This window comes from Stigmatopora nigra, chromosome 23 (assembly GCF_051989575.1).
Source record: "Stigmatopora nigra isolate UIUO_SnigA chromosome 23, RoL_Snig_1.1, whole genome shotgun sequence".
Classification (NCBI taxonomy): domain Eukaryota; kingdom Metazoa; phylum Chordata; class Actinopteri; order Syngnathiformes; family Syngnathidae; genus Stigmatopora; species Stigmatopora nigra.
Window position 1 is genome coordinate 242497 of NC_135530.1, and position 20453 is coordinate 262949.

At 57.9% G+C, this 20453-nt stretch overlaps 5 protein-coding genes across 7 annotated transcripts; 4 read left to right on the plus strand and 1 right to left on the minus strand.

The window, feature by feature from the left end:
- Positions 1–29: 29 nt before the first annotated feature.
- Positions 30–8002, minus strand: fgd6 (FYVE, RhoGEF and PH domain containing 6). 2 transcript variants are annotated; one of them, XM_077709348.1, is made up of 21 exons: positions 7357–8002; positions 4774–6427; positions 4248–4359; positions 4058–4119; positions 3931–3961; positions 3370–3521; positions 3120–3276; positions 2970–3057; positions 2815–2865; positions 2687–2745; positions 2534–2605; positions 2394–2462; positions 2239–2322; positions 2100–2179; positions 1935–2037; positions 1688–1831; positions 1496–1598; positions 1303–1397; positions 1078–1206; positions 842–990; positions 30–776 (listed from the first exon to the last, which is right to left on the minus strand). In XM_077709348.1, exons 1-21 carry the CDS (start codon positions 7406–7408, stop codon positions 734–736), a joined length of 3489 nt encoding a protein of 1162 aa, XP_077565474.1. In that variant the 5' UTR covers positions 7409–8002; the 3' UTR covers positions 30–733. The 2 variants fall into 2 exon arrangements, with proteins under 2 accessions (XP_077565474.1, XP_077565472.1); XM_077709346.1 differs by lacking the exon at positions 7357–8002 and having other exon boundaries at positions 30–638; positions 706–776; positions 4774–6916.
- vezt (vezatin, adherens junctions transmembrane protein) lies at positions 6830–12508 on the plus strand. 2 transcript variants are annotated; one of them, XM_077709349.1, is made up of 13 exons: positions 6830–7141; positions 8052–8156; positions 8716–8838; positions 8973–9065; positions 9137–9309; positions 9369–9653; positions 10035–10181; positions 10289–10436; positions 10509–10846; positions 10928–11121; positions 11186–11292; positions 11406–11613; positions 11688–12508. In XM_077709349.1, exons 2-13 carry the CDS (start codon positions 8121–8123, stop codon positions 12173–12175), a joined length of 2340 nt encoding a protein of 779 aa, XP_077565475.1. In that variant the 5' UTR covers positions 6830–7141; positions 8052–8120; the 3' UTR covers positions 12176–12508. The 2 variants fall into 2 exon arrangements, with proteins under 2 accessions (XP_077565475.1, XP_077565476.1); XM_077709350.1 differs by lacking the exon at positions 6830–7141 and having other exon boundaries at positions 7936–8156; positions 10047–10181.
- A 67-nt stretch (positions 12509–12575) lies between these two features.
- cct2 (chaperonin containing TCP1, subunit 2 (beta)) lies at positions 12576–16253 on the plus strand. Its single transcript, XM_077709351.1, has 16 exons — positions 12576–12722; positions 13406–13480; positions 13565–13630; positions 13713–13824; positions 13928–14004; positions 14083–14195; positions 14266–14468; positions 14550–14650; positions 14723–14850; positions 14913–15016; positions 15091–15210; positions 15290–15418; positions 15505–15608; positions 15686–15785; positions 15878–16019; positions 16089–16253. Exons 1-16 carry the CDS (start codon positions 12720–12722, stop codon positions 16117–16119), a joined length of 1608 nt encoding a protein of 535 aa, XP_077565477.1. The 5' UTR covers positions 12576–12719; the 3' UTR covers positions 16120–16253.
- Positions 16254–16363: 110 nt separating this feature from the next.
- nots (nothepsin) lies at positions 16364–18380 on the plus strand. The gene is made up of 9 exons (XM_077709985.1): positions 16364–16513; positions 16581–16761; positions 16819–16936; positions 17098–17216; positions 17297–17496; positions 17580–17708; positions 17776–17920; positions 17991–18089; positions 18163–18380. The coding sequence occupies exons 1-9, from the start codon at positions 16452–16454 to the stop codon at positions 18337–18339; spliced, it is 1230 nt and encodes a 409-aa protein (XP_077566111.1). The 5' UTR covers positions 16364–16451; the 3' UTR covers positions 18340–18380.
- Positions 18381–18653: 273 nt separating this feature from the next.
- Positions 18654–20231, plus strand: LOC144181165 (uncharacterized). Its single transcript, XM_077709503.1, has 6 exons — positions 18654–18784; positions 19332–19488; positions 19549–19650; positions 19720–19845; positions 19920–19961; positions 20063–20231. The coding sequence occupies exons 2-6, from the start codon at positions 19333–19335 to the stop codon at positions 20159–20161; spliced, it is 525 nt and encodes a 174-aa protein (XP_077565629.1). The 5' UTR covers positions 18654–18784; position 19332; the 3' UTR covers positions 20162–20231.
- Positions 20232–20453: the final 222 nt, after the last annotated feature.

The following is a 20453-nucleotide window of genomic DNA, read 5'->3' on the forward strand; positions in this document are numbered from 1 at the left end:
CAGTCCAAATAAACACAGCAGACTAGAACTTTGTTGCCTTATTTTTACTTTTTTATTTTGAAACTGTTGCCTGACAGTTTATTATATTGTTATGTCAGAGACTCGACCTCCAAACGCTTGATATTTTCTACACATAATTCATGTCAATCACAAACACTTTGAAGATTGTGGATAAAACACAATTTAGGGATGAACAATATCCCATTTTGTTACACGTGAGACCGACAAGTCGAATAAAAAAATAATGTAATGACAAAACAGGTTTTGGGAGGTGTTTCTTGAGCGCGTCCCTGATGGATAGTGCAAGCACATTCCCTTATTTAAAGAAAAAAAGACAATGAACCTAAACAGTCTGACGGACCGAGAGCGACCTTCTTCATCTTACTTAATAAATAACAACGTTGCGCTGTCATATACACAATATCACTGCTTCCAGTTTTGTCCCATGACGCAATATTTCCACAGTAAAAAACAACCCTTCTTCTGTCAAGCCTATCGATGGCACTGATCAATGTCCCATTCATTGTCAGTGGCGGTCAAATGCTTAAAGTTCACATCAAATAGTTGTTCCCGGTTCACTTGAGCCGCCGTGGAAAACGATGCACTTGCTCACACGTGATGGGGCCTTTTTGGCAGCACTGGGAAATAAAGAAAAGCTCCCAGTTAGTCCAGGAAAGAAAAGAGTGGCGTCCCGTGGGCCATCACCCAAAGCGCTGCGCTGCGCTCCGTCCGTCTACTGTTCCAGGATCATGGCTTGCTGGAACACTTGGATCCACCTGAGGGAAAAGACACAAAAGGTGGGATTGGCATTCAAGTATCTTTCAAGTACAGGCCCACTTGCCTCTGCGCGGTGGGGACGTCGTCAGCTTTGAACATGTAAAAAAGCGTGTTTTTATGGTACAGCTTGAACTGCAGCTTCCGCGCCGGCCCGTTTTTCTCCTCGCGCAGGAAAAAGCCCAGCAGCGGCTGGCTTTCCAGCGCCGCCACGTCCTGCCGCCGGGCGACCATTTCAAGGGTTGGATCCGTGGCCACGACGGCAGCGGCGGCGGCCACGGCGGCGGCCACGGCGACCCTCACCTCGCTGGCGGCGTACGTGTACAAAACTTTGTTCTCGATGACGAACCACAGGCGCTTCCACGGCTTCTTGAAGCCCTTGGACCGGCTCAAGTAGCCGCTCATGGAGGAGTTTTCCGTGTTGGCCGACACCTGTCGGGAGAGGCGGGTCAACGGCTGGCCCGAACGGCGAGCCCGTCGCACCGGCCCGGCTGGCCCGAGCCGGTCGCTGAATCCTTGGCCACTCGCCTCTTTCAGGGCGGACGGAATCTTCTTTTGTTTCCTGCTGAAGGAGAAGGCTCCCGATTTGATGGGGGAGACGGACGACGAGGCGCGCCGGTCGCCTGGGGGGGGGGAAAAAGGCCAAAGGTGAGCCGTATCCCCAAAAGGCAAAAAGTGGGCCGTGGCTTAGGGTGCTTCAAAGACAACTTCCTGCACGTACTGTTCTCCTGCAGTTTGGCAAAGCAGTGGTCGCACACCCGTGCCGCTTGGTTTTTCAGGTACTCCAAATAGTACTTGTTGCTGGAGCAGGCCTGGCACACCACCTGCCCGGACGCCACAAATCAGCCAGAGCGCGCCTTGGGCTGGCCGCCTTGGGCTGGCCGCCGATAGCTCGCCGCCACGTGGGGGCTACCTTCCCGCAGGCGCGACAGTGGTGGCGCCGCCAGGTCAGGGTAAACTCGCAAGTGCAGATCATACACATGGTGGCCCTCAGGTCGGGGATCCAGATGGGGGCCTTGGAGCCCAGCGGGGCGCTGCCGTCCGGCATGCCGTCGGCCTGTGGGATTGGGGGGGGGGGGGGGGGGGTTTGGTGGTGGCTTGTCAGAGGGAGGGGGTGGGCACGTCAAACGGGTGGGAGTACGGGAGGGAGGGAACGTCACCTCCTCTTGGCTGCGGCTGGAAATGAAGCTGATCTTCTTCTTGGCGTGGTCGTCGATGGCCTCGGCGATGGCCTCCAGCCACCGGTCTCGCTCCGTGGCCGAGCTGGAAGGCCGGAAGCGGCTCAGGCTAAAGAAAGCGCAAACGGACGGCTTTTTTCCCCCCACCTGGCGGAGAGGATGAAGGAGCGCTCCACGCTCTCGATGTTTAGCTCGTTCTGGTAGGCCTCCTGGCTGGGCTTGCTCACCTGCCACGCGCAGAGCAAAGGGTTCGCGGCTGGTGCGCACGCGAGGCGGACCCTCTCACCTTCATGCCGGCAAGGGACAGCACGCAGTTGAGCTTGTACTGGGCCGACTGGACGGGCGTGGTGTACATGAGCGCGTCGTTGAACTGAGAAGAAAGAGAAGGTGAAGGAGAAGGCGGCGGCGGCGGCGGCGGCCCGGGCGACCCAGAGATCTTACCAAGAAGAACATCCGCGGCTGCATGACCTTCCTGGAGAGCTTCATCAGCGTCCCCTCCTTCAGAAAGACCTGCGGCAGACGTCCTTTACCTTCCAGAAGCGGCCGAAGCGGCCGAAGCGGCGAGCCGGCGGGGAACTCACTCTGCCGGGCTGAACGATCTCGTGGTGGCCGTTCACACTGTACTGGATCTGCATCAGCTTCTGAAAGTTATCCTGTAAAAAGCGCCAGGATGAGGGGGGTAACGCCCATGATGGCGGGTGGGCAGGCGGGTTTCCCGACTGCCGCCGTCTCACCCCTTGTTTCATGATGTCGTTGGCGTGGTTGGCCACTTCCTTGACGATGCCCAGGGCCGCTGGCGGGATGAACGCCAGGCGTCAGACAAGAAGCGCTACCCGAGTAGACTCGCTCCGTTCTCGCTCACCTTCGGTGTCCCCGTAGTCTTCTGAATCCCGGGGCAAATTCTTCAAGTAATCTAGAAGAGCAGTGAGGAAGGAAGAAAGGAAGGAAGGGAGGATGGGAGGATACTGGCTTTCCTGGCTTACCAGAAGCACAAAGTCGAAGCAAAAAGTCAAGTACCTGTGAGCAGCAGCTGGTATTGGGGGATCCTCTGGACGGGCTTCAACAGGTAATGCTTGAGAGCCAGGTTGGCACACCTGGCGCTCGTCTGCACAGGCCCAACGCAGTCAGTCAGAAAGGGGGGGCTCCGCCAGCGGTCCGGCGGCTCACCTCAAAGTCTCGCACGGCGGCGGCAAAGGCCGGGTTTTTCCTGCACTGCTCGTCCAAGAGCGCCACGTTGTTGTCGAAGCGGCGGATGTAGGTGGAGTACATCTTCAGGTACGGGCCCTTCTGCACAAAGATGTCCGCCAGCCGCTGGTGCTCGCTCCTGTCGACGTTGAGGCAAAGGTGAGGCAAAGGTGAGGTGAGGCAAATGGTGCACCCGTCCGTCCCCTGGCACCGCCGACTGCGGCCGGCCTACCAGTGCGCCACCCTCTCCTCCAGTTCCCTCAGCAGGTCCTTGTTGAGCTGGTAGAGCTGAGGCAGGTAGTACAAGACCTGGGCCAGGACGCGATCGTCCACTGCCGGCTTGCCGTTGTGACGCGTGGCCTTGGCCACGGCGTCCCTGAAGTCCTGGGGCAAAAAAAAAAAAAAGAAAATAATACTCATCTCAGTGAGAGTCTTTCACTGGCCACAAGGGAGCAGTGTCTATGTTTGACAGTTAGTACATCCAAATAAGATGAAATGAACAGCATTTTTGTAACTTTTGTTACATCACATTTGACTTTTTGGTGACCTACGCGCATGCACGCACACGCACTTTCCTAAAAATGCACGCCGGCCAGATTTCTGGCCACAAGAATGCGCTGCAATTATGTCAGTGTGTGCGCGCGCAGGTCAGTCGGGGTGGCGAGAGGAAGCAGCTGTCACCCGCGTCCGTGCGTCCGTGGACAAAAAACAATACCAGCTGACCCCCAACACACGTTCTCCACCCGGCCACTGGATGGCACTAGTACAGGGAGGATGATGGTGTGAGACTTACTATGTGGAGAAGCTTGAGGACATCCACAAAGCTGTCCAGGGCAAAAAAAGGCGCGTTTAGTTTGCCTCTGGGGAATAATCCAAATTGAAATGTGGTTAGTGCATTTAAGAGGACGACGACGACTCACACTTTCTCCGAGCTCATGATCTCCTGAGCGATGTGCGCCACCTTCTTGCGCTTGGTCTCGTCCTGTGGTCCAAAGGAGAAAGCCTCCAGTCAAACTTTATTGATTGATTTGATTTTTTTTTTTTAATCAGCAAAGCTATTTGCGGACACGTTATCTTTCCGAATCAATCCCGGCAAGAGCACGCTGTCACCTGTTTGTCGCCTTCGTCCTCCTTGCCGGTGGACGAGCTATCGTCGTCCTCGTCCCAACTGCGGGTCGCCTCGTCCTCTTCCTCGGAGTGGACGCCCCTCCTCGTCCGCTCGCTGCAGAGGACCAAAAATCACGTCTGAAAACAGCGAGGTGGCGAATGGATCTTTTTCCACTCTTGGAAATTGGGCTCCGGCGGCTCTATTCACTGCACAGATGCTCCTTTAGCGCTGAGAGACAAATTGATTGTTGCGCCGGGCGCCATTGGCTGGTTTCTCGGACGAAAAGATAAGTCACGGCTTCCCGAACCTATTTGAACTAGCTTTGAGTCATCTGGGAGTCAACGGTGATCACGTCATCGTTCTTTCTTTCTACACTTGCTGTCATTTTGGGGAGATTTGAAACGCTCCGGCAAGCTAGAGCGCTGAGCTAAACCAAAGGGGACCAAAAGGGACCAAAAGGGACCAAAAGGGACCAAAAGGGATCAAAAGGGACCAAAAGGGACCAAAAGGGACCAAAAGGGACCAAACCTGTCCAGAGGGTCGTCGCCGACGCTCCGGTAGAGGTCTTGAGTCTCGTAAACGTCGGCGTCGTCCAGCGACCGACGCGGCTTGCCGTTGTGAAAGGGCAAGTTCATGTACTCGGGGATCTCCTCGTAGAGAGGGACGTTCTCGTAGTCGGCCACGCCGCCGTCGGGCCGCTCGGGATCGCCGTCCGGCTCACCGTTCGGCTCACCGTCCGGCTCACCGTCCGGCTCACCGTCCGGCTCACCGTCCGGCTCACCGTCCGGCTCACCGTCCGGCGCGCGGCCTCCCTTGGCCAGCAGCTTGGGCAACCTCTTGACAGGCACGCGCAGCTCCAAGAGCTTCCGCAAGCAGAGGCCGCCGCGCTTGTTGTTGGGGTCCGCCGCGCCGGTGGCCAGGTCGGCGGCCGAGAAGGACTTGGCCCGTTGCTTGCCCCCCAGTGGCGGCGCCCGGCTCTTGGCCGGCACGCTGCTCCTGCCGGCCACGTGGCGGCTGAAGAAGGTCAAGCGCCAGGAGGCTTTCTCCTGCGGGGGCGCCGGCAACTCCCTGGCGGGGCCGTGAGGGGGGGGCGGCGGTGGCGGTGGCAGTGGCGGCGGCGGGCAGGCGGAGGGCGGGGCGGCGGGGAGGCTGTGCCGCTGGGGCTTTCTGGGTGGGGGGCGCTCCTCGGCCGAGAGGGCCCTCCTGGCCTGCGGCGGGGGTGGTGGGCAGCCCAACTTCAGCTGCTTGGGAAGGCTGCGCGTGACCGGGTAGCGCTTGAAATCCCCGTAGCCGTCTTCCTCCCCTTCCTGTACGCAGGCCACCGCGTCTTCCTGGCCCGCCCGCTGAGGCCGGGTGAGCAGGGTGAGCGAGTGCGAGGCGGTCTGCCGCAGGTTCCGCCACTGGAGGCCGGGCGAGAGCGAGGTCTGGCGGGGGGGCGGCACGGGGGCGTGCTCCTTTTCCCCCATCTCCTCCGGGGAGCCCTCCGTCCCGTCCTGCCTCACCAGAGTGGCCCTCTCGTGCTTGCGGGGGCGTGGGACGGGGAGGGGCTTAGTGGGAGGCGCCGGGACCGAGGAGTCGCCGCGCGCCGCCCCTCCGTGAGCTCGGGCGGCCGAAGACCAGGCGCCGTCCGTCGTGTCGTGGTTGTCGATCGTCTCGCGGCCGTCCACTTTCCCGGGGCCGTCCATCGAGTCGTGGCCGTCGATCGAGTCGTGGTCGTCCACCGTCCACGGGCCGTCACCCGTCTCAGAGCCGTCGCCCGCACTCTCCCAGCGTCCCGGAGGCTCGCCCCCGGGCCTTTGGCCGACCCCCGTAGAGTCCTCGTCGGCCGCCCTCTGGTCCGTTCCGTTCTTGGCCTCCGGCGCGTCCTCCTCCAAACTCCGGCTCCGGCGGGGCATCGGCGGCCCGCGGTGGTCCGACAGCACGCCATTTCTAGCGCGGGGCGGCGACGGGTCGCCCTCGGGACCCCGGCCCGCAGATAGGCCAGACTGGGCTCCGGGGGCCCACGGGGCGTGCTTTTTCGGGAGGCGGGGCTTGGGGGCCAGGGCCGGCTTGGCCCGCTTGAGGGTGGCGGGGGAAGGCCGGGCGGATTGGGTGGGGCCCGGTTTGGGGGCCAGGGGCGGGGGGCAGGCTTTGGCCACGCTGGCTAGTTTTGGCTTGGGAGCTAACGGTGGCTTCTTCACACCTGCGTGGACAACACAACACATGAAAGGAGTCAACATGGTCTCACGCCCGTGCATTGATTGGACTTCCTTCCTCAAATACCGGCCTAGATGAAGTGAGGGGGAGGCTGAATTGCTCACGCCGACGTCACGGGGGAGGATTAACGCCACAAATACGCGCCGATGGGGAAATACGGGAGACCGAGAAGCCAAATTGATGTTGCCAACAACAAAAAAGACATAAATAAATGAAAAAAAGACACATTCCAAAAGACCATTAAGCAGAGACTGGGAGATATCAAAAAGCTCCCATTGTAAAAACTTGTTTTTTTTTTTTTTCCAATACAAATATTTGCCACTCCTCGGCGATCGGCGAATCGATCCAGGCAGGCGTCGTGCGTGACGCCGCTACGAAAGCCCTTGGCCGCCCTTCGCCGCCCTTCGCCGCCCCTCGGCCACTTTGAACGGCGACAGACGAGTGGTCGCACACTCGTCGGGCAAGTCTCTCGACTGACTCGTCAACTGAACAAGACACTTGAATGACGCCAAATGGACGTGAGGACGAGACTTTAGTCGAAGCCATACGAGGAGACTCGAGGTGTACCTTAACCATTTGGAGCATTTGGAGCATTTGGAGCCGCAGCATCAACAGTGGGGCAAAAGACAAACTAGTCGGCGGCCACTCAAAACCAGTGTCACTTTTGGATGCGCCTTAACAAGTCCCCAAACCACGTCTAGTGAGTCCTATTGTACTATTTATGTGGAGGCGATGTTTTTTTTTCTCTCTCTCTCTCTCTCTTCTTCCCCTCTCACGAGGAGCCTGTAATTAAGCGGTCGGTGAACAGTGGACGCTAACTTTGGACAATGGTTTTCCCCACAACAATGCCATTTGATAGGGATTTTGTTCCAAATCCAAAAAAGTCGAGCGCGGTGCGGCCGATGTGAAACAAACCTGTGCTCATGACTCCCGAGTTGTTGCTGCTTTCTCCATGAGGAACGTACATTCACTTTCAATGGAAGCGGGACGAGATCTTCGTTCTTTCCTGCCTCAGCACCATTGTCACTCGCAAATCCACTTGGCGAACAAGAAATCCACCGCCATGCGCCACTTGAACTCCTTTTTCTCCGTCACACATCCGCCGATAACCACTTTATCTTGGTGCCTTTTGCCATATTTCTCAGACTTTTCCAACTTCGGCAAGTTTGTCGGTCGAGTCAAGCGACAAATGCTGCTTACAAACCTTTTCCGGTTGTTGACGCAGCTTCAAACTTCATTGGGAACGACGACGAGTTTTTTGTTTCTTTTTTGGGAAGTACGATAGATTTCTCTTAACTGGGGTTTAATTAATACGTACGGGTGCTCAATACATCTTTTTTGACGGGCACATTTATTTTATTTAGGGTCAGTTGTGTGATTTATTTTGAAATGGCGTCCTCCGATTTTTGTTGTTGTACTTTTGCCTCGGGTAACCTTTCTAACGGTCCGGCACGTACATAAAATGATCAGCAGATGGCGCTATGGGGCAAGGGTGTATGTTTCTCTTTGGCGAAGAAGTAGAAAAAGTGTTTCACTTCGAAGGGAATTGTAGTTTTTAGGCTAAGTTTAGCAATGGGCTAAACTGACACTTCACTCCCTTCTCTCTCTAGCTTTTTCTCCTTTCTCGGGACCAAGTCGTCTCCCAAGTTTGGTATGGCGGGCGTCGATGGAGGAGCGCCATGATGGAGGAGTTTGACGAAGATGTCGTGTTTGAGGTTCGTCGTACTTGTTAGCCGATGCTTTGTCATGCTGCAACACAAATACAAACTCACTCCTTAGCCTTATCTAAAAAAAATAGATATATATTTACGTTTAAGTGTAAAACACGCGGATGCTTTGCTGTTCTAATGATAACCCCGGGGCAGGTTTGTAGACTATTATTGGTTGTCGGTGTCTGAAGGTGGGGCGGGACGACCAGTTGGACGGAACCAACGGGTCGGTTCTGACCATAACAATAAATAAATCCAAAAGGATAGCACACGCACACTCTTGGATTGCGACAAAATGAGCTCAAAGTGCCTATGGAAGTGGGTATGATCCCGAGAGCAAATGTATCCACTCCCATGTTGCATCTGTAAAGTGTCCCGTCGTGACATAAAAATGATGCCGAAGGCGAGGGAGGGATTACGGCGTCCATCATTTGTTCCGGCGTCCATCATCTATTCCGGTCATTCGGAGATTGACACGTGAGGAGATTGGGATCCTCTGACCAAAGATGCTTCGACAGGTCGGCGTAAGACGGAAGCCCACCTGACCTCTGGCTTTTCTCCACAGAACTCGCCTCTTTTTCGATACTTGCACAACTTGGGACACACGGACTTTGAGGCGTGTCCGACGGCGGCGCGGGAAGAAGATGAGCGCCCCGGGACGCCTTGGCCAGGGTCCCCGGAGGCCGAGGTGAGGACGTGCTGACCCCCCCCCCCCCCCCCCCACCACCACCACCTCGGGACGAGAAGTCTTTGGTCGCCGGAGAGAAGAGCTCCGGAGACACTTTTAAGATAAAAGCACTTTTTCTTCTTGCTCTGGCCTAGGGGTTAGTCGTGCGGATGCTGGCACAATCCTTGGGGGGATTGAGCCCCTTTCTAAAGGCGGCCCGTTCGTCTGACACGCTGGAGAGGCAGCTGGTGGGTCAAAGTCGAGAAAGAATTTAAAAAAAAAAAAGTGCCCCACCTCAACACCACGTTGTCTGTGGCAGGACGGCGTGCTGGGAGAGTACTCGGTGCGCTGCATCCTGGAGCGGGACGTGCTGCTGCAGGAGGACGTGGAGCTGATCCAGCTGCTGGACCCCGGCCTGATGACGCTGGGCCCCACGCCCGACGGCGGCGGAGCTCCGCCTCCTCCCCGTTTCTTCGCCGCGCCCTCCTCACGGTACGTAAACTCACCAATGAGTTGAAGGAATTGAACCCTGACGGAGTCGGTCCGCTCAGGGACTCGGCCTTTCTGGCGGCCTCGGCGGCCATTCTGACGGGGCTCTTTTCGGCGTCGGGGGGCGCCTGGTGGCCGTGGAGCCTCCTCTGGCTCCTGATCACGCTGGGATGGAGCGCCACGCGAGCGGCGGCGCTGTGGAAGCGCGGCGGCGCCCAACGGGCCGTCCACGGGAGGCTGTCGCAGCTGCGAGCGCTGCTGGGCGACAGCAAGGCGCTGACGGGGCTGTCCCGCAAGGCGCTGCGTCTGGTGCAGGAGACGGAAGTCATCTCCAGAGGGTTCACCCTGTAAGGTCGCCCCCGCCCGCCTCCTCGCCGTTTTCTTGTCCGTTCGCCGCTAGGGATGTCCCCATGCTGACTCTTTGACCCGCCACCCCACTTGTGCCAAAAGGGTCCAAAGGAGACCGAGGCAGCGATCGTATCTGCCCATCGCTTTGAATTTGAATTGAATTGAATGTGGCACCCACAGCGGAATAGTTAGCCAGCCCACCCCCGTCCTAGGTGATAGCATTCAATCTGGTGCTATCCGTATGGGATGGGAACATCGCCGGGCCGGCCCATTGTGCACCAGTGTCCCCTCCAATCATTTGCTCCCCCATTTGTCTGTGGTATTTTTGCTGTACCAGTCGAGGGACGTCTCTACAGTCGTATCGCATTTCACTTGTCAAGTTTGCTCGACAGGGTGAGCGCGGCCGGCCACTTTAGCAGGGCGGGGCCCGGGAGCCGGCAGCTGAGGGGACTGCGCCAGGCCCTCTACCGGGCCCTCCGCTCGGCCTTCAGAGCCTCGCGCAGGGCCACCTGTCACATGCTCAAGGAATATCCTTTGGCCTAGCGCCACTATCGCCGGGTAAACGCGGGGTGGGGCATGGCCGACCGGCAGCCCGTCCGACTTCCGTTCCGACCTTAACGCCCCCCCCCTCTACATTCCCGCTGGGCTCGGAGGTGGACAACGTGACCAACTACCTCTCGGCCGTGCCCCTGAAGGAACTGGGCCTGGGCCTGGGAATCGAGCAGCTGGCCGACGAGCGAGCCCGGGAGTTGACCGACGACTACAGCCTGCCGGCCCTCAAGGTCGCCGCTTCCTCTTCCGGAAGGCGACGGGATGCGCCAGAAGTGACCGCGGGACGCCGTGTCCTCCCGCAGGTCCTGTTCCAGCTGTGGGTGGGGCAAAGCTCCGAGTGCTACCGCAGGTTAGCCCTCCTGATGTCGCCCCGCCGCCTGGAGGAGGAGCGCCAGGGAGGCGGACGGGCCCACGCGCCCGCGCTCCACGCCGCCATCGGCGCCGTGACCCAGCCTCTGCAGCGGGCGCTGGCCGCCTGCCTGGAGGAGGTCCGGCGGAGCTACGACTTCCACCGTCGCTCGGGCGCGCGGGTGGGCTCGCGGGACCCCGGCGCCCGGGGCCCGGAGAAGAGCCGAGAGCTGGACGCCCTCCACTCCTCCGTCCGGAGCCTGCAGCTGCATCTCAAGGCCCTGCTGAGCGAGTGAGACCACGCGGCCGCGGCTTGCGCCCACGTGCGCCCACGTGCGGCCACCTTGCTGACCCCGACCGACATCGTCGTCAGGATGATTATCTTGGAGGACGACTTGGAGAAGCTGACGGTGTCCAAGGGTGCCCGCGAGCTGACCCCGGACGGCTACCGGGAGCTGAGCGCCAGGCTGAACCAGCTCCAGCCGCACATGCGGGCCAGCGCCGGCTGCTGGGACGACACCGTCGGACAGGTGGAGCGCATGCTGAGGCGGGCCGACCCCTGTCCGGGTAGGAATATCTCCTCACCCGGAGATGGAACGATTGCCCGCTTTCACACGCGCCACACCCGCAGGGGCCGCCGAAAGTCGGGACCGGTGCGGGACCCCCCCGGTCCAGGCGCCCGAGCCTCCTCCGCCCTGTCCTCTGATCCTGGACAGAGATCCCGTTCCGGAAGAACTGGTGGGAGGCGCCTTGGGCCGCCTTTTGGCCCGCCTTTTGGCCCGCCTTTTGGCCCGCCTTTTGGCCCGCCGTCTCGCCCGACAGAAAGCACTCATTGGACTCTTTGGTGACAGGAATTCGAAGCCTACGTCTCGGAGTCGGACTCGGACGGCCAAGGAGAGGAAGCGTGGTGCGACCGGCAGACTCCGGAGGAGCGGGAATGTCGACGGCGCGAGCGCGAGGAATCCCGTCGCGTCCTCTACGAGCTCAAATCGGTGCTGGGCTTCCGTGCGTCCGAGGGCGAGAGGATGAAGAGAAAACAGATGCTCTTCAGTGACCGAGGTCGTATGGGCATTTTCCCCGCTTACTTCCGCCAAGGCAACCCAATTTTTTATTAGTATTTCCTGTCGTCGCAGCCGCTTCCGCTCGCTGTTCGGACGCCGCGGTCGACGGATCGGCCGAGCCGGTGGAAAAGGGCAACGGGGGCAGAAACGACCTCTCGGAGGGAGGAAACGGACGGGAAGCGCGGGAAGGAAAAGAGCTGCGGCTGAGGCCCGACCCCTCCGAGTTCAGCTGCGGTTTGGAGGCCGAGGGAGACGGCGAGGAGGCCACGTCGGTTTGCGCGCGAGGAGGAGGAGGAGGCGGCGGCGGCGGCGCGTCCGAGTCGCACCAGTATGACGGCGACGAGGACGACGAGGACGAGGCCCGGGATGACGATGCCGTCCGCCCCCTCCGAGCCAAAGTTCCCACAGTCTCCATCATGGACAGATTGACGGAGATCCACGGCTCGCGGGCATTCAGCTTCAGTTCGGCCGTGGCGGCGCAGGTGGCGGCGCGCTCGCACTCGCTGCCCAAGATGGAGGAGCAGACGTTCGGAGACGACGAGTACGAAGAGGAGGACTGACGGTCGCTGAGGGTTGAGGGTTTAAAAGCACTCCATTTTCAATTTTTTCCTTGACCTCATTTATTCTGTTGTGAGATGCCCGAGGAACCCCGTGAACCCACCCCCAAAAAACAAACAAACTGTAAAACCACTGAAGAACATGTTGCAATTAATGCAACACTTTGTTCGTGGGTTCGGCTCATCCGAAGCTCGACTCTGCGAAAATTAAGTTTTGACTTGTTTTTTCTATCGGCGCTTTGTTTCAGTTCGTAGCGCATTCCATGCACGTGGATGCTGCCTTAAACTGCTCGGAATTGAACAAATAAATCCTTTTTCTTGAGTGAGGGACAATCACTTACGGGTCAGCCTTCGATCGCCTATGCCCCGCCTTGCACGGACGTCTGTCTATCTATACAACCCTTTTTCCAACGTGAAATAAAATTTGGTTGGCAACAGTTTCACTTTGTGTCCGTTGGAGGGTAGCAGCGAGTCTAAGTTACCAGAAGGAATAAACGAAGAATAAGCAGTTCTCTTTCTCCGGTTCCACCCATATAACGCAGTCATCATGGTGAGCTACCACTCGTTTTATTCTCTCTTTTAAGCCCCAATACACACTTGAGGCCGAAGGGGAAGTTCCTTAGGACGGCCGAAAGAAGCACGAACCCTTTTGAAATTGGAAATTTGCTTTGATATGTTTCGCTCTGTTAGCGCCCAATTAGCTGCTGTTGCTAACCGGCGAGCACATGGGGCTTATTCGCAGCGAAGACAATGCAGACACTAGTCACATTTGCTCATAGTTTCACTTCGTTTCAAGTAACCCGTATCTCGCATGATGCGGCTAAAAGACGTTTTTTTTAAAAAAAAATGTATCCATCTGAGTCGCTAGCCTTATCATGCTGTCTTTGTGGCTGTCAGCGTTTCATGAAAGACCATGACGCTGATTAGCAATGTAGTGTGGGGAAACTAATCAACTCCTTTTTATTATCCGTTAGTATTGCTCACTTTTTTGTCTGCAGCTTTTTATAATTGAAATGTCATTCGTCTCGAACCTTCTCGTGGATTCGCGAAGGAGTGATGCTGCGTTTAGGGCTGCTCGAATATTTGGGAGATTCCGTTAGTCCCACCCCCCCCCCCCCCCCCCCCCTTGCACTTTCCAGTTATTTGTTTCTTTTTCTTTCGACTCTGAACGAATGCACACACTTGGTAAGCTCACTTTATGAGGTGGATCACAAGGGCATTTGTTTTCCACAGGCCTCCTTGTCAATGGCCCCCGTCAACATCTTCAAGCATGGAGCTGATGAAGAAAAAGCTGAAACCGCTCGTCTGGTGCGTCTCCTTACTACTTCTTTTTTACGCCGTTGATAAAAGCGTCACTGAGTGGCTCACGAGTGTTCCGCATTGTCCACGCAGTCATCTTTTGTGGGCGCCATAGCCATTGGAGACTTGGTGAAGAGCACGCTGGGACCCAAGGGAATGGTACGTCTGTCCGGTTGCCAGGTGGACGCGACGGACCGCCTGAAATAAAGGGAGCGCGGGTGAAACCACCACTGCTATTTAGGACAAGATCCTACTGGGCAGCGGCAAGGGCGCCAACGTGACGGTGACCAACGACGGAGCCACCATCCTGAAAGCCATCGGCGTCGACAACCCCGCCGCCAAAGTTCTGGTCGGTAAGTCAAGACGTGCGGGTGGCTCGGGGGCGTGTCTGCGGGACCAATGGGGGCGTGTCTACAGAGCAAATGTGGGCTTTTTGACGCGTTTGCCACCGTACAGACATGTCAAAGGTCCAGGACGACGAGGTCGGCGACGGAACCACCTCCGTCACGGTTCTGGCGGCAGAACTTTTGCGGGTGAGCGTCTGCGCCCGCTCGCCCCCCTTCCATTTTTTTTTCCCAGTGTGAATTGACGGCGCCCTCTTTGCCGGTCAGGAGGCGGAGCTTCTGATTGCCAAGAAGATCCACCCGCAGACCATCATCGCCGGCTGGAGGAAGTCCACGCAGGTGGCCAGGGACGCCCTGAGGGACGCGGCCGTCAATCACAGGTGCCCCGCCTCGCCTGGCGTGCCCGCCGGCGTTTGGGTGGCGGCTCATTGGCCCCTCCTCTCTCCCTAGCGACGACTCGGCCCGCTTCCAGGAAGACCTCTTGAACATTGCGCGCACCACGCTGTCGTCCAAGCTGCTGACCCACCACAAGGATCACTTTGCCCGCCTGGCCGTGGACGCCGTGTTGAGGCTGAAGGGCTCGGGCAACCTGGAGGCCATCCACGTCATCAAGAAGCTGGGGGGCAGCCTCACCGATTCCTACCTGGACGAAGGCGAGCTCCCGGGCCGACGGCCGGCTTCCCGGGTGCCCCCGGCTGACCGATTGTAAGCTAGCCGACGCTGTGCCCGTTCAGGCTTCCTGCTGGACAAGAAGATCGGCGTGAACCAACCCAAGAGGCTGGAAAACGCCAACATTCTGATCGCCAACACCGGCATGGACACTGACAAGATCAAGGTGAGAGGAGGGGGGGGGGGGGGGGGACTAGAGTGACGGGCGGGCACATCAAGGTCCGTTTGGGTCTGGCAGATCTTCGGCTCCAGGGTCCGCGTGGACTCCACGGCCAAGGTGGCCGAGATCGAGTTGGCCGAGAAGGAGAAGATGAAGGAGAAGGTGGAGCGCATCCTCAAGCACGGCATCAACTGCTTCATCAACAGGTCCTTTGCACGTCGGGGAGCGCCCGTCGACCCGTTTTAACGGCCCACGTTTCATTTGGCAGGCAACTGATCTACAATTACCCCGAGCAGCTCTTTGCCCAGGCCGGCGTCATGGCCATCGAACACGCCGACTTTTCCGGCGTGGAGCGCCTGGCCCTGGTCACCGGTAGGTCATTTGAAACGCTCGGCGGCGCCCCCGCTGTGCCCTGAGCCGAGAACCCTCCCCCTTGTACGATTCAGGCGGCGAGATCGCGTCCACCTTCGAGCATCCCGAGCTGGTGCGACTGGGCCACTGCAAACTCATCGAGGAGGTGATGATCGGCGAGGACACGCTCATCCACTTCTCGGGCGTGGCCATGGGTACGTGCCCGAAACCAGGCCGGACCGGGCCGGAGTTTGTCCGTCCCCGCCCTTCAACGCCCGCCCACCTTCTTTGCAGGGGAGGCCTGCACCGTGGTGCTGCGCGGAGCCACCCAGCAGATCCTGGACGAGGCGGAGCGCTCGCTGCACGACGCGCTCTGCGTCTTGGCGCAGACGGTCAAGGAGCCGCGCACCGTCTACGGGGGAGGTGAGCTTTTTCAATTCTTTTTATTTTTCACGCGGCCCGGGCCCCCTTCCCAAAACGGAGGACTGAACTGGACGATGCCGTTTCAGGCTGCTCCGAGATGCTGATGGCCAAGGTGGTGAGCGATCTGGCCAACAAGACACCGGGGAAGGAGGCCGTGGCCATGGAGTCCTTTGCCAAGGCCTTGAGGATGGTACCTAAAAAAAAAGAAGCCGCCTCCTTTAGCAGCTGGAGTGCAAAGCGTGAAAAGCTCCTTCTCTCCTCCTTCAGCTCCCCACCATCATCGCCGACAACGCCGGATACGACAGCGCCGACCTGGTGGCCCAACTGCGCGCGGCGCACCAGGAGAACAAGACCACCTTCGGCTTGAGTGAGTGGCACCGACCGACCGACCGACGCCAGCGCCTCCCCCCAATTGTGGCGACGACGACGACGCTCACGCCATTTGGGGGATTTGTGCAGACATGGCGGAAGGCGCCTTGGGCAACATGGCGGAGCTGGGCGTGACCGAGTCCTTCCAGGTGAAGAGGCAGGTGCTGCTCAGCGCCTCCGAGGCGGCCGAGATGATCCTGAGGGTGGACAACATCATCAAAGCGGCGCCCAGGTCAGTCGGGGAGGGGCTGCCGTAATCCCGTAGTCTCTGGCGTGTGACATCGGCGCCCTTTGTTTGCAGGAAGAGAGTTCCCGACCAGCATCCTTGTTAGAGAAAGCCCTTCACCGAAGATGGATCCTTCCTTCTTTATTTATCCGCGTCGCAGCGCAGGGCGTGGGTGGCTAGCGCCAGCGTCTTTTCTTCTACTTTTGCTTTTGTTAACCAATAAAAATCCCCAAAGTTGCACCAAGCGCACTCGTGTCTCTTCCTGCCTGTTGACCTCAACGTGTCGTGACATTGGCCCGCCAAATGTCAACACCGCTGATTGCGCACGTGCGCGCGCATCGATTGGAACCCCGTCGGGCGTCCCGCCACTGATAAGCCGGCGCGCTTCTGCCGCTCGCCATTGCGGAGGCGAGGCGGCGGACGAAGCAAGCGGACGTGATGGACGCGATCAAACTGGCGCTGTTCCTGTTGAGCGCTTCCACCTGCCTGGCCGTGCTCAGGTAACAAACGCCCTGCAATTTCTGGGGGCCTTTGGCGGCGGGGCCTTGAGCTCCACCGCCGTTGCAGGCTTCCTCTGCAACGAAGGCGCTCCATCCGCTCTCAGCTGCGCGCCGACGGGGCGCTGGACGACTTTTTGCGCCAGCACCGGCCCGACGCCTTTAGCCGGCGCTACGCTCACTGCTACCCCGCCGGGACGCCGTCGCTGCGGCTGGGGCGCTCCAGCGAGAAGCTCTACAACTTCATGGACGTAAGTGGAGACGGAACGTGCTACTTTTGAGGTGGTGACCCGCGCCGTGTTTGGCAGGCCCAATACTTTGGGGAGATCAGCCTGGGGTCTCCCGCGCAGAACTTCTCCGTGGTCTTTGACACGGGATCGGCGGACCTGTGGGTGCCTTCGTCGTACTGCGTCAGCCAAGCCTGCGGTAAAGTTGACGCGTGGCACGGGCTCAGACCTTGAACGTGCACGCGAGCGAGCGCGCGCACACAATTTCTCTCTCTGTGTCTGACCCGCGTTTTCGAGGAGTCAGAACAGTTTGACCGCACTGGACGATAAGAGGCCAATAACCCACCGACGCGTTTGCAGCGGTGCACAAACGTTTCCGGGCGTTCGAGTCGTCCTCGTACCTCCACGACGGTCGAACCTTCGGCATCCATTACGGATCGGGTCACCTGCTCGGGGTGATGGCCAGAGACGCGCTCAAGGTGGGGGTGGGCCCCGGCCGCCACGGGAGGGCCGCTCTCCGAGGCCCGTCCCCAGGATCCCCCCTCGTGTGTCCGCGCAGGTGGGCAACGTCCGCGTGCTCAACCAAGAGTTCGGGGAGGCGGTGTACGAGCCGGGCTCCACCTTCGTGGTGGCCCGCTTCGACGGCGTGCTGGGCATGGCGTACCCGCCCTTGGCCGAGATTCTGGGGAACCCCGTCTTTGACAGCATGATGGCGCAGAACTCCCTGGACCAGCCCGTTTTCTCCTTCTTCCTCAGCAGGTCAAGCCCGGGTCCATTTGGTCAGAGCGTGGTTTGGCTGGGTGACGGGCACCCGCTGAGGTTTGAGCTTTACCCCACCACAGGAAATCGGGCGGCCGTCAAGACACGGACGGCGAACTCCTGCTGGGCGGCACCGACGAGGCGCTGTACCAGGGACCCATCACGTGGCTCCCCGTCACCGCCAAAGGCTACTGGCAGATTCACATGGACAGGTACGATACTCGCTCTGGCGGTGTCGTGTGCGCCCGGTCCTCACCGGCCCTCCCCGCCGCGTCTCAGCGTGTCCGTCCAAGGGATCGAGACCTTCTGTCCTCACGGCTGCGAGGCCATCGTGGACACGGGAACCTCCCTGGTGGCCGGGCCCACCGACCACATCCTCGGCCTGCAGCAGCTCCTGGGAGCCACGCCCACGAGTATCGGAGAGGTGGGCGCGACGGCGGCCGCGGCGGCGTCGCGCCGACTCACGTAACCACCCGTGTTGCCGTGCCTCTCAGTTCTTCATCGACTGCGCCCGCTTGTCCAGCTTGCCACGGGTGACCTTTGTCCTGGGCGGCACGGAGTTCACGCTAACGGCCGATCAGTACGTCAGGAAGGTGAGGGATGGCCGGCCGGTGTCTCTTCGGGTCGGGCCCCGGAAAATGTGCACTTCTGAACCGTGACGCGCAGGAGATGCTGGGGGGCAGAGAGCTGTGCCTGAGCGGCTTCATGGCGGTGGACATCGTGACGCCTCAGGGCCCGCTGTGGATCCTGGGAGACGTTTTCCTCACAAAGTTCTACAGCATCTTCGATCGAGGAAACGATCGCGTCGGATTGGCTCTCGCTCGCCATCCTTCCGACCCCTGACCGTAGGATCGTTATTAATAAAAGCATTCGCTGTTAAAGCATCTACGTTGTGTCATTTTTGCAACAACATAAAAATACCTCCTGAAGGGGTCAGATAAACAAAGAAAACAATGGGACCTAATCTTTCCTAATTATAGTTTATTTTATTGAATTATAGCTGTAACAGCGCACAGCGGAATATAATCCTATAATACTCTTAAAATGCTGCATTCTTGGCGAATTTACAAAACATTTGTTTATGGTAAAAAAAAGTATCAACATTTCTCATTGAATTGCTCGCCCTGTTTCTGTTACAAGATGGCCGCCTTACGAGGACAACTGTTTCGCTCAAATTCACGCTTCCGTGTTACTTCCGGTTACAGTCCAGTTTCGGCGCGTGAATTTCAATTCACCGTAAAAAAACCAACAAACAATTACGACGTTGACGCTGTACATTTATTTCTGAGTAAGTTAATTATGTCTTTGTTTATACGATAACTGTCACGGCATAAAAATAAACTCTGAACGCTAATATTGCTGTTAAGTGGAGTCGGTTATTAAAAAAAGAGAGAAATAGGACTATGCTACCGTTAATAACCCTCTTGCTAGTTAGCTGCCTGAAGTTATGGTACACATAACATTTGTACGTCGTAAACCTTGTACTACAAACGCGCAATGTACAGGAGATGTTCTTCAATGCCACTTAAATGTCAATTTTTGTTCAAATGTGTATATAAAATTCGGGTTTATCCTTTTAATTGAATGAACTTGACAAGTCTATTATTTGTGTACGTGTGTTCCGGAGCTTGTACTACAAACGCGCAATGTACAGGAGATGTGCTTCAATATCGCTTAAACGTCAATTTCCGTTCAAATGTGTCTATAAAATTCGGCTTTTAATTGGATGAACTTGACATGTCCGTTATTCGTCTACGTGTGCTCTTGACGAGACCATGCCCATTATGCCAAGTGACCGCGAGTGTACGACGCGATATTAATGTTTTTGAGCGTAGGATGCTGTCCAATGTGGAGATCAAGGCCAGAGTGAGCCAGCCGCTGCAGTTGGCCAAGATGGCGTCCCAACTCAGCCAATCGGAAGGCAGCGTCATCAGGCAGCGGGACACTTTCTTCCACTGCCGCCGCGGACGACTCAAACTGCGAGACTTGACGGTGAGTGAGTGGCTGCGTCGGGCGGACACTCGTCAAGCCGCCTTTCGTCCGTGTCGTCAGGACGGCTCGGGTCAGCTGATCTTCTACGAGCGTCCCGACGAGGACGGACCCAAACTGTCCCGATACTCTGTCGTCCCCACCTCGGACCCGAGCGGCCTCGAGGTACGACCGCCACGTTTTGCCGGGCGCGTTCCTCCGGAGTCTTCACTCTTGTGCGTTCCTACGCCAAAGGCGGTGCTTTCCGCCGCCTTGGGGGTGAAAGGCGAGGTGCGTAAGGAGCGCCGTCTCTTCCTGGTGGGTCAAACGCGGGTGCACCTGGACAGCGTGGAAGGCCTGGGCCACTACATGGAACTCGAGGTGCCTCTCGTCTTTTTCCGCGTTAATGGCGTCTTTCAATTCATCTCTAACGCCACTTTGAAACACCTTTGCAGGTCGTAATGCGTCCACAACAGACACTGGAGGACGGGCAGAAGGTGTGTTTGCTTTTTTCCCTCTTGTGTGTGTGTGTGTGTGTGTGTGAATCCCTCCTGTGAATGGTCTCCCAAAATCTCTCTGGATTGATGCTCGCCGGAAGGTGGCTGAGGATTTGATGGACAAGTTGGGCGTGACCAAGGACAGTCTGGTGACGGGCGCCTACGTGGACCTGCTGCCGGAAGGACGCGCTGACACGTAAATGAAGCACACTGAACGTTCACACTCAAAAGCATGTCAAAAGAAAATAAATGAAGCGTGTTAACTCCCAAGCGGCTTTGTCCTTTAAGTCATTGGCGACCAAAGTGTCCTCCAATTGGATGGAATGCCTATGGTCGCCAAACACGATGGCTCCACACCACTTTCTAACGAATTTGAGATCTGTCCTATAAGAAATATCATTTTGATTGCAAATGTTTGATGACTGTGATGGTTGCCATAGCAACTGGTTACTGCCTCTTGAAATTGCTGAGTGGAAAAAAGAAGAAGCGGAC